This window comes from Elephas maximus, chromosome 7, assembly GCF_024166365.1.
Source record: "Elephas maximus indicus isolate mEleMax1 chromosome 7, mEleMax1 primary haplotype, whole genome shotgun sequence".
Taxonomy (NCBI): domain Eukaryota; kingdom Metazoa; phylum Chordata; class Mammalia; order Proboscidea; family Elephantidae; genus Elephas; species Elephas maximus.
The window spans coordinates 64,992,553-65,005,231 of NC_064825.1; the positions used below are offsets into that span (position 1 = coordinate 64,992,553).

The 12,679-nt window shown below is 40.2% G+C and overlaps 1 protein-coding gene across 7 annotated transcripts in view; it reads right to left on the minus strand.

Annotated features, from left to right (window-relative positions):
- SBF2 (SET binding factor 2) overlaps positions 1–12,679 on the minus strand; it is a 519,656-nt gene that overhangs the window by 79,962 nt on the left and 427,015 nt on the right. For all 7 annotated transcript variants that reach the window (XM_049890356.1, XM_049890355.1, XM_049890357.1 and 4 more), the window contains 5 exons: positions 10,324–10,496; positions 10,029–10,102; positions 7,964–8,159; positions 3,207–3,334; positions 1,599–1,774 (listed from right to left, as the gene is read on the minus strand). In XM_049890356.1, the coding sequence (XP_049746313.1) occupies positions 1,599–1,774; positions 3,207–3,334; positions 7,964–8,159; positions 10,029–10,102; positions 10,324–10,496 (747 nt within the window). The remainder of the gene's footprint in view (positions 1–1,598; positions 1,775–3,206; positions 3,335–7,963; positions 8,160–10,028; positions 10,103–10,323; positions 10,497–12,679) is intronic.

The window sequence follows — 12,679 nt, forward strand, 5'->3', positions numbered from 1 at the left end:
TTTGGAAAACGATATGACACTTCCTTAAAACGCTAGAAATAGAAATACCATATGATCCATCAATCCCACTCCTAAGAATATATCCTAGAGAAATAAGAGCCGTCACATGAACAGACATATGCATACCCATGTTCACTGCAGCATTGTTTACAATAGCAAAAAGATGGAAACAACCTAGATGCCCATCAACAGATGAATGGATAAACAAACTATGGTACATACACACAATGGAGTACTACACAATGATAAAGAACAATGATGAATCTGTGAAGCATCTCATAACATGGATGAATCTAGAGGGCATTATGCTGAGTGAAATAAGTCAATCACAAAAGGACAAATATTGTATGACAGCACTACAGTAAAAACTCATGAAAAGGTTTACAAGCCAAATGAAACAATCTTTATGGTTTTGAGGGAGGGGAGAAATGGGGATGGAAAAACACTCAATAGACAATAGGTAAATGGTGGGTTTTTAAGCGGTAACTTTGGTGAAGGGAAGACAGTAGACAATACTGGGGAAGCTGACACAACTTGACCAGGGCAAGGTTATGGAAGCTCCATAGGCACATCCAAACTCCCTGAGGGACCAAATTATTGGGCTGAGGGCTCTGGGGACCATGGTCCTGGGCAACATCTAGCTCAACTGGCATAACATACTTTATAAAGAAAATCTTCTGTGTCCTACTTTGGTGAGTAGTGTGTGAGGTCTGTAAAGCCTGTGAGCAGCCATCCATGATACTCCACTGGTCTTACCCCTTTGGGAGCAAGGGAGAATGAAGAAAACTAAAGACACAGGGAAAGATTAGTCCAAAGGACTAATGGACCACAACTGCCACAGCTTCCACCAGACTGAGTTCCGTACAACTAGATGGTGCCTGGCTACTACCACCGAATGCTCCGACAGGGATCAAAATAGAGGGTACGGTACAGAGCTGGAGAAAAATGTAGAAAAAAATACAAACTCAAAAAAAAAAAAGAAGAAAAGAAAAAAAAGACCAGACTTACTGATCTGACAGAGACTGGAGAAATCCTGAGAGTGTGGCCCCCAGACATACTTTTAGTTCAGTACCGAAGTCACTCCTGAGGTTCACCCTTCAGCCAAAGATTAGACAGGCCCATAAGACAAAATAAGATTAAATGGGCACACCAGTCCAGGGGCAAGGATGAGAAGGCAGGAGGAGACAGGAAAGCTGGTAATGGGGAACCCAAGGTTGAGAAGCAGAGAGTGTTCACATGTCTTGGGGTCGGCAATCAGTGTTACCAAACAAAATGTGTATTGATTGTTTAATGAGAAACTAGTTTGCTCTGTAAACCTTCACGTAAAGTACAATAAAAAAAAAACAAAAAACAGAAGTTCACATTCTGAATATGCACCATGAGTAATGGACATGACAGTCAAAGCCTCTCACAGTTTTTGAAACTTGTTACATACATCAATGCTTTTGTGCCATAACTTTATGAACTTGGCCCAAAGGGCTTGAAAGAATGGCAAACAAAAACAGCAATCACTTACATACTGATAAAAAGAATGGGTCACATTCCCCAGACAGTCAAACATGGGAGAGTTGAAATTAAGAGGCTTTCTTTCCTCTTACCGAAAGGAGGTATTCTTTTCCTTCTGTTTGGGTAAAATTATCTGTGGGGTAGTTTGTCCAGCAGCAAAAGCAAAGGTGCTGAAAATGGACTGAGGATACCGGAACTTCATCAGCTGTTTCTTAAAGATCTCTACTACTTCTGGGCTCACTTCTTCATCAAATGTTACTTTAATCAACTAGAGACAAAAGAGATTAAATACATCAGAAGCATCAAGGATTTCCAGAGAACTTGTGCCCAAATCACTGAAATAACAGAAAATAACAATACTAAATGGAAGACTTTGGAACTTGAGGGACCCTGGAAATTACTCAACACGATCTTTTGTTTTTAAAAATAAAAAAAAGTGAGGCTCAGAAAGGTCTACTTGCCATAGATGGTTGGTTGGCAAGATGAATCATGTATCTTGAAGGTGGGTTTCTCTAAGACTATCTCTTCTAAGAAAGGATGGAGAAATTAACTTGTGGTGGCTGAAGCAGCAAACATGCCCTTCTCATTTCTCGGCTGTTGGTTCTAGATGGGGAATTTGGCCTAATAAGGTCTCCTTCTACCTGGAGATACTATAAATCTAAGAAGAAAATAATTCAATTCAACTAGAATCCTAACCAATATAGCTGTGCATCGTTGTAATTTAGAGCTCTTTGGCAGTTGGAACAGTGAGGAAATTCCTAGGGGATGACTGCCCTGAGGTGGTGGGAGAAGGTCTGGAGCCTAAAGATCATCACCTCACGTTTCACACAATTAGCACAGGGAGCTACTAGTGAGACCGTGACCGGAGGGAATGAGCCAAGAATTGGAGTCCTTGGAAATTTGAGAAGACAGAGACAAATCATGAAGAATAGGAAAAGCAAAATATCACAGAATGAAAAATTTTTTAAAAAGTAAAAACTAAGAAAAGATTACTTCTTCTAGTGTCTGGTTTGCATAAGTAAAGCCACAAATTCTGATATGTTCACAAGCCTCTGGAAAAAACCTTGTTTTATCGGGGGTTATTCAGTTAGTGAGTCCGAGTGGTGTAAATGGTTAATGAGCTCTGCTGCTAACTGAAAGGTTGGTGGTTTGAGTCTACCTAGAGGCACCCCAAAAGAAAGGCCTGGTGATCTACTTCTGAAAAATCGGCCACTGAAAACCCTATGGAGCACAGTTCTAATCTGACATACAGTTCTACTGAGAATCAACTGGATGGCAACTGGTTGGTTTGGATTCAGTTAGTACCAATAGTACTTTAGCCTGTACATGCTTCTCAGAGTTTTCTCTCTTCCACAGAAGAGCCAAAGGTCATTTCCTTCTGATACAGATGCCAAAAGAGTTGCTTTTTATCTAAGGTCTTTATCTGTCTATTTGACAGAGAACAAAAGCCAATTGTGTGTGTTTGAGTTCCTAAGATAACTAGAGAATGACAGTTTGTTGGTACCTGGAATTGGCTAAAAGGCTCAGGAAATGAGGGACTAAACCCAAGACTATTCTTGAGTTTACTCAGCTGAAGATTACCCTCCCAGATCCTTTGGTCCTTCTCATCCTCATACTCTAACTTCTAACCAAAGAAAATGGCCACAACATTAAATCTTTGACAATCTTTCAATAGAAGAATGGCTCCCTTTCTTAAGTACCTGAAAAGATGCTGATGTGATCTGCAGTCCTTCTTGCATATTCTGCTGTACCTGGTTCTGCATTGTGATCTTCTTCTCCTTGGTGACGGAGGCAATGGGAAAGCTCCGCACAACTGTCTGCTCACCAACTGGAGGAAGACAAGACTGACTCAACAACAGCACTGTTAAAGTCGCTCTACTGCTCACTCTGTCCATCTTTGACGAAGAAAGGTATCTGGAAAGGGCAATGCCCGAGAATGCAGTGAAAGAAAATGGCATGATTCTAGAATATCATTCATTAATTTTATTCATGACAATTCCTTCCTGAGACACAATCCTTTCCCAGAGTGAAAGAGCTGTCATAGCCTGCCTGTCTTTATTCTTTCCACCTCCCCAACCTATTATATACCACAAAAGATCACCTGGTTTAAGGCAATCTTACAGGAAGGGCAGGTTTCATGCAGAAAAAAGAAGTATCCTCAAATATTGAAGACATCCAATACATTTAATGTAAGAATAAAGCAAAAGAGGAAAGGTTTTAAAATATGTATGTGGTAAAAGTTGCCTGCCTTAGTTATCTAGTGTTCCTCTAACAGAAATACCACAAGTGGATGGCTTTAACACATAGAAATTTATTCTCTCATAGTCTAGGAGGCTAGAAGTCCAAATTCAAGGTGCCAGCTCCAGGGGAAAGCTTTCTCTCTCTGTGGGCTCTGGGGGAAGGTCCTTGTCATCAATCTTGCCCTGGTCAAGGAGCTTCTCAGCATAGGGACCCTGGGTACAAAGGATGCGCTATGCTCCTGGTGCTTCTTTCTTGGTGGTATGAGGTATGAGGGGTCCCCTGTCTGTCTGCTTGCTTCTCTCTTTTATATCTCAAAAGAAATTGGCTTAAAACAAAATCTGATCTTGTAGACTGAGTCCTGCCTCATTACCATAACTGCTGCTAATCCTACCTCATTAACATCAAAGAGATAGCATTTACAGCACACAGGAAAATCACATCAGATGACAAAATGGTAGACAATGCACACAATAATGGGAATCATGGCCCAGCCAAGTTGACACACATTTTTGGGGGACACAATTCAATCCATGATAGTATTGATATATATCCTGATGTTATGAAGGTAAGAGTCTAGAAAAGTAGCAGCATGCACAGAACCTTCCTTGGAGAGATTACAGTTCCTCATGGGAGAGGAGAGTCATATTAAGAATATAACATATAAATAGCTCCTATGCTTGAGGGACCAAACTACAAGGGTTTGAATATTTCAGAAAAGAAGATCTCTGCATGCTAGATGGGTAGAGAATGATTTCTGGAAAAGTGAGAGGGAAGGTGAGCTTTGGAGAGGTTTTATGACTTGGATTTGCAGAGGGGAAAAGAAAGGACACTTCAGGCGGCAGTGTGAGTAAAAGCACAGGAGCAACAATGAGCCAGGCCCCTCAGCTAGCAGGCCAGAGAGGTGAGATTTGAACTCACGTTTACCTGACTTAAGGGCCTGTATATTTATCTACTTATTATCATCAGGATTCTTCATTCCTTTGACCTACAAATCTCTAACCTAGACAATTCTGACTATTCTCTTATGTCAGGCCCATACCCAGAGGTCAAGCAAAGTCAGGATGTACACAAGATTTAAATTCTAGGATTTATTAAACAACGTAAACTTATATAATATAGGTAAAATTAACAGATTTCTCAGTGGTATTAAAGGAGAAATTTTAAACTCGATATTTAAAAAGACAAATAAAAAGCAAGATTTCACACTACGTATAGCTTTCATTTCTTTAAGAGAAATAAATTACAGCAATTTAAACAACCACTCAAGTATCTCATATTTACATGCCTCAAATGTATGTTTGTGGCCACTGATCTCACAAAAGTCCTTGTATAAAAAATTATAAGTACTGTATATTTAGTTTTTTTTTTTAAAGTACTCTTGCTTTCAAATACAAATGTAATTTATGCATGGTAATATGAGGAGGCTGAGAAATGTTGCAGTTTTTCACTCTTTCAAAATAAGTATTTTCTGAACTATTCCTATGGATTGATTTTTTTGTTGTTGAATTTAATAAACTTTTTGTTTATTATATGGTATTCCAAGCAAATCCACTGCTGTTGATTCGATTCCAACTCATAGAGACCCTAAGGTGCAGAGAAGAACTACCCCACACAGTTTTCAAGGCTGTAAATCTTTTCAAAAGCAGACTGCCACATCTTTCTCCCACTGAGTGGCTGGTGGGTTTAAATCACTGACCTTTCAGGTAGCAGCTGAGCGCTTTACCAACTGCGCCACCAGGCATCCTTACATTCTATCCAACCAAGGGATTACGCAACTTTGAACTTTTAAAGAAGATACATTTTATTCATCTGAAATTCACTGCCTAACACAATGCATGGATTCCTGGGTGGCGCAAATGACTAACTAGCCAAAAGGCTGGTGGTTTGAATCCACCCACAGGGACCTTGAAGACAGGCTGGGCAATCTGCCTCTGAAAGGTTACAGCCTTGAAAAGCCCACAGAACAGTTCTACTTTGTACACACTTGGGCTGCCATGAGTCGGAACTGACTCAACACCAACCACCACCACCACTGCCACCACCCCATGCCAATGCATAGTTCATAGTGCACACTCATCAAATCTTACTGAATGAGTAATGTTAGAGCAGGAAGGCACTTTACTAACCACCTGGCCCAGTGGTTCTCAGTCCTCAGTAGGCATCACAATCAACTGTGGAACTGAAGAAACAGACAGATACCTGGGTCTCCCATTCCTCTCTCTCCAGATTCTAATTCAAATGTTTGAGGGTTGGGACCAGAAATTGGTATTTCTTTTTTAAATCATCCCAGATAATTCAAAATATGTAGCCAAGGTTGAAAGCCACTGAATTACCACCAATCAAGCCTAATTTCCTAATTTTATAAAAGAGGAAACTGAAGTCCAGAGAGGCTAGGTGATTTATTTAAGCTATCCAGATTGTTCAATAGCACTATCAGGGTCCAAATTTAAGCTTCTTGACCTGGAGTCCAATAGTTTCACCCAAAACCTTATACTGCCCTGCCCATCAACCAGAATATTTTATTTAGAGACTATAGTAATTTTTCCATCACCTGTCTGTCAGATTGTTGTATTGTGGTAGCTTGTGTGTTGCTATGATGTTGGAAGTTATGCCACTGGTTTTCAAATACAGCAGGGTCATCAATGGTAGATAGGTTTCGGTGGAGCTTCCAGACTAAGACAGACCAGGAAAAAAGGCCTGGCAATTGACTTCTCAAAATCAGCCAATGGAAATCCTATGGTACAGACTCCGACTCGTTTACTTTGGATGTGTCATCAGAAGGGACTGACCACTGGGGAAGGACATCATTGTTTGGTAAAGTGGGGGCCAGCAAAGGTGAAGGAAACCCTCAGGGAGATGGACTGACACAATGGCCACAAAATGGACTCAAATACATCATGAAGACAGTGCAGGGCCGGGCACCATTTCATTTTATTATACATGGGGTCGCTATGTGTTTGAGACGGCAACAAACAACACCACCAGTGACTGTAAAAAGATTATGAAGATTACTTCTCGATAGGGCATGCTATTTCTTTCTAATATAAAAAAACAAACCAAATTCGTTGGTGTCGAGTCGATTCCAACTCACAGAGACCCTATAGGACAGAGTAGAACTGGCCCATAGAATTTCTAAGCAGTGCCTGGTGGATTCTAACTGCCAACCTTTTGGTTAGCAGCCATAGCTCTTAACCACTACGCCACTAGGGTTTCGTCTTTCTAATATAGGAGGTTGAATACAGTAATAGGAAATAGGCAGAAATAAAAGTTGAGGGGTTTAGTGTCCGGCTACCACCAATGACAGCCCTGGCAGGGAACACGACACAGAGTCCCTGATGGAGCAGGAGAAAAGTGGGGTACAGAACTCAAATTCTAGTAATAAGACCAGACTTAATGGTCTGACTGTGACTGGAGGGACCCCAGAAGACATGGCCCCTGGACGCTCTGTTAGCCCAAAACTAAAACCCTTTCTGAGGCCAACTCTTCAGACAAAGATCAGACTGAACTATAAGATATAAGATGATACTTGTGAAGAGTGTGCTTTTTAGTTCAAGTAGATAACATGAGACTAACTGGGCAGCTCCTGTCTGGAGATGAGATGAGAAGGGCAGAAGCTGGCTGAATGGACATGGGAAACACAGGGTGGAAAGAAGTGTGCCGTCATATTATAGCAAGAGCAACTAGGGTCACATAACAATATGTGCATAAATTTTTGTACGAGAAACTAACGCAAACTGTAAACTTCCACTTAAAACACAATTAAAAAATAAGCCAAGGGGGTTTAGTAAGTAGGAAGTTGTCTGCTAAGAAACTGTGTTGCACAACCTTTGATTCTTCTTACATTCTTCCACAAAAGGGATCACGCATGTGGAAGACCTTAGCTTTACAGTTAACTGCAGAACTTAGAAACCTGGGGCAACCCAGCAGCTGGATACTGTTAATATGCCTAGTTCATAGTATGCTGCCTCATGAAATTATGATTGTTTCAGCTAACAAATCCTCGATTTACTATTTAGAAGATACCTCTGGTTCTTCCAGTAAAAACCTGCGATCCAAGTATCATTAGCTATTGCCAGATAAAAGTATTCTGAAAGAACTTGTTGGCAAAAGGCTTATTTAGAATCTGAATGATCTATAAATCACTGCCCACAGACCAAATCAAAACCTCATGTACCACAGAGATATCCCTGTACTGACGGCATATCATTAGCCATACCTAGCTGATCATGGGGAGTTCCCCTGAACAGAATTCTGTATGTGGTGAGGAACAAGGCTCCTTCTGCTGGCAGGAGCTGAGGGCCTCCAAGAAGGCCTCCAGTGGCTTCTTCTCTTCCATCAGGATCCAGCAGGACTCGAAGACCTTCACAAACAATTTCTTCTCCTGGCAGCAGTGCAGGTCTAAGAATCTTGGGCTAACAACAGGGAAAAAATTTTAAACACAATTTCTATCTGGCTTCTAACACTTAAATGAAGGTGATCTTTTCAGTTCCAGACCCAAAAATCTTCAGTCAGAATTTCCAAATTTTCCATTTGCCAAAATGACAAAACAGATTTGGAAAGACAGAGAAATGAAGGTTTCCTCACCCAGGTGTGAAAAGGTTCTTTGCAGCATTGCTTTTTAACAGTAAAATCATTGAAATAGCCTAAGTCTTTGAAACATCTATTCCATAGAACATGTCATAACCATTAAAAAAATGAGGCAGATCTACTAGTGTTGATATAGAAAGATACCCAGAATACAAAAGAAGTTGCAAGCCATTATGTATAATTGATCTCATTTTTGAAAAAAGAGAGAAAAAAAAAAAATCGTGAGAATTTGAACCACACTGTTACAGGTAGTGATATCTTAGGTAAGGGTGGAGGAGAAGGTGAGGGTAGGGAGGGCCATGGAGGACTTTTACTTTATACAATGTGTATTTCTTTAATACATGACTTTTATACAAAGAGCTTTCATAAAGTAAAAAAAAAAAACAAATACTTTAAAAATGAATGACCTGGAGGCCATGGTCCCCAGACCTTCTGTTAGCCTAAGACAGGAACCATTCCCAAAGCCAATTCTTCAGACAGGGATTGGACTGGAACATGGGATGGAAAATGATACTGGTGAAGAATGAGCTTCTCGGATCAAGTAGACACATGAGACTATGTGGGCAGCTCCTGTCTGGAGGGGAGATGAGAGGGCAGAGGGGGCCAGAAGCTGCCCGAATGGACATGAGGAGAGAGAGTAGAGGGAAGGACTGTGCTGTCTCATTAGGGGAGAGCAATTAGGAGTGTATAGCAAGGGGTATGTAAATTTTTGTATGAGAGACTGACCCGATTTGTAAACTTTTGCTTGAACCACAATAAAAATTAATTGGAAAAAAAAAAAAAAAAAAGCCTGGCCTTCCAGGCATTTATTGAGAATTAACACAATAAATTGCCAAGTAATGAGTATTTAAGCATCTTAGGAAATCCTGACTCATTATCCTTCACGTCATGAACCACATGGTACACTCTTCTGAAGAGTTCAGTGCTAGGAAAAAATTCTCTCCTGAAGATCTAATATGTTTTTTTTTTTTAACTAAGCAATAAAAAGCATAATTCAGCATTATTCTTTTTGTTGGCTCTTGGAAGCTCAGAACTAAATTTAAGGCCAAAGTATAATGATCATTGTATCTCAGATTTCTCACAGAATTACCTTTCTAACATCTGACTTGTGATCTCTCCTTTGAATTTATTTTTCATAGTTCTGTTCTATAGGTAAGGGGTCGTGAACTCTATTTCACAGACTGGTGGCAGCCTAGCTGCAAAATAATCATCTTACAGGCTTGTCAAAATACAGATTTCCAGGCCATGTCCCAGGGTATTCCAATTCAGGAGGCAGGGTCGGGTTTGGGAGTCTGAATTTTTAAAATACTCCAAGATACTTGTGATGTACAACCAGATTCAGGAACCTGGCATTTTCATGGTACGTGCCTTAAATCCTTTTATGGAAGTAGGCAGGGCATAACATCTTGGGTCGAGTTTGGAAGTTAGAACTGTACATAATTTATACCCTGCCTATAAAAGTAGACTCAACAGAGGCTATTATTGCTCCTCTGTTGAATCCACTGTTCCTATTTCAGTACCTTTTTATAAGGATCTACAAGACAAACTCCTCTGAAAGTTTAAAGTATCATTTAAACTAGAGCTGCTCTCTGAAAAAAGGTAAAGGAAGGCATTTTCTGGGGCACAACAGTCTATTGTTGCTGTTTTTAAGAAGAGATGCTATCCGCTGAAAGCGTGACGTCTGGGATGATTACCTTCTGTATTGGCGGAAGTCTTCTGCTCTCTCGATGCACTGCTTCTAGGGTTTCAATGTGCATAGCTACAATTCCTAGGATGAATCAGAGCATTGAAAATGAAAAAGCACAACACAAATAAAATAAAAACAAATTGTAAATAATTTAGAATTAAAAACTAATCAAAACATAAATAAACAGCATGGCTAAACTACATGGAAGACAAGTATTACAGGTCGTTAGCTGGAAACACTAGACCCACAAGTAAAGCTCTCACTCAATTATTCTGAGTCTCTAATATCTGCAAAGTGATTACCTGGTATCATGCAATGAAGGCTCTTGATGTGATCCTGGGTAACTCCACTCTCCGTACAAACCTTGTCAATAAATCGGGTAATGAAACGCACAACAGAATTGGCAATGTCATTATTCTCTGAATCTTCAAATCCACTTTCTGTATCATAGCTCTCAGCTACACTTCCTGCAATACTAAGAAAGTCAAGGAAAGAAATCACAGTCATCCTGTAAATGCAACAAATGACTCCTTTATCTTAGTTAATTTACACAGCAATTTAAACTTGCTCAAAGAGATGTATACTCAAGTAGGGGGCTCACTTAATTCCACGGCTGCTTTATAATGATAGTCATGAAACATGATGCTATATTTACCCATATTTGGAAGCTACTGTTAGGAATTGTCCTTTGGACCCTGATTTGTTTTTGGAAGGAATACCTCTGTCACTCTCCCAAAACAAACTGAGGAACCATGGAAAAGAAAGTCAAAGGGGATACTAATTAATTATCTAAACCTTCTAAAAAAACTTGCACTCCCAAATTAATTACCACACAGAGCCAGACAAAGTAATATGGCTATCTTTGGCAGCTGGAAAAAAATTCCCTGGTAGGCAAAGTAAAAGCACTTTTTTCAGCAAATAGCATATTCTTTCAAATGAAAGGACAAAAGTATCCTATAAACCCTCTTCTTGGCCAATATTTATCTCTCTCTCTGAGTGAATCAATCTTTTTGGCCACTATGAAGCTATCATTATTCTGTAGGTGATAAAATCATACCAGAGAAGTAAGCAAATTTGCTGCCCTTACTACTTAATTCAACTCCCAGTATTCAACAAATACTCCTGGCTCCTAAGCCTTCTGTTAGGCTGCTATCATGAAAAAAAAATCCTTTGCCCGTTCTAACCTACTCAGTTCTCTTTACTTCAAATCCAACCACACAACCAAGTCAGTGTTAAAGCTAAGCAGCAAATTTGGCCATCACATCATCCCCAAACCTCACAGAGCTTAGTTAGGTGCCTTCGCTACTCACTACGTAGCCTGAAAGAACTGGATCATCTATAATGACAACTTTAAAAGGAAAGGAAGATACAGTTATTCATGGTCATAATGGGGATCAACTTGACTGCCAGTGGGAGACAGGCTGGGGAGGGAGAGTGGGGATAGAGTATGTAATATTTTAAGAATCAAGCAAATGACGAAACGGGGTCTCATGAGCAGCAAAGAAATGTGAAGGAAACATCATTTCAGGAAGATTCTTGCGGCAGTAAGGGCAGAATAAACTAGAGGCAGGTGAGAGAGGAATTAAAAAAAAAACAAACTCCAGCTGAGAGACTGATATAATAGTCTGGTTTGAAGTGAGGAGGGCCTGGGCTATATTGTCCGCATAAAATAATGGAGGAATTAGAAACCTTGACCACGAAGAAATAAGAGCTCTGTGCAGTTGACTGTATGGTGCAAAATGCTGACTCCAAGTTGTCTAGCCTGGAAGACCAGAAAGCGCTGAGGTGTTGTTGACAAAAATGAAGTGCTTGGGAGAGGGAGATTGAGAGGTCGAGGCCAGAGTTGTAAGCCTGTAGATGAACTCTGTGTGAGAGTATGAACAGCATGGCAGAGCGACTGAGAATGGCAAGAGAAGAGGAACTGCCTGAAATGGCCTGAGAAGAACTACCAGAATGATATAACATCACTGAAAACCTAAAAGGATAGAATTTCATTACTGCTGGGGTGATAAGTTCATTTATTCATTCATTTAATTATTTGTTTAACCAAATATTTATTGAGTGCCTACTATGTACAAAGATGCTAGGCATACAGCAGTGAACAAAACAAAGAAGACAGAGAATAAGCTAACAGATAAAAATGGAAAACGTCATGAAAGAAAAATAATGCAACGTAGGGGATGGAGGTGCTATTTAAGTCAGGGATGGCATTCGAACAGAAACCTAAATGCAGCGAGGCAGTGATTCTTATGACAATTTAGGGAAAGGGTATTCCAGAGGGAAGGAACAGCAAGTACAAGGTAGTGGAGTGTTTGAACATTAGCAGAGATACCAGTCTGGCTGACAGAAAAGTGACCAGAAATAAGGTCAGATCAGTAGCCAAAGCCTGCGGGGCTTTGTAGACCATGCTAAAGACTTTGGGTTTTATTTTTCAGTGGTATGGAAAGTCATTGGAGGGTTCAGAGCAAGTTATGGTTGAGGACATGATTACAGGCAAATACAACAGATAAGCTCAGAAAAAGGAGGGCTCAGAAACAATCATTCTGGTAAGAAGGAACTGACCCGTAATTTTTCAGTGCACTTTCTCTAATGTGCTATGGCAGAAGGTGATTGAAAGCTGGATCAGTGGTGGGTGAGAAATTTGAAAAAATGGGCCAC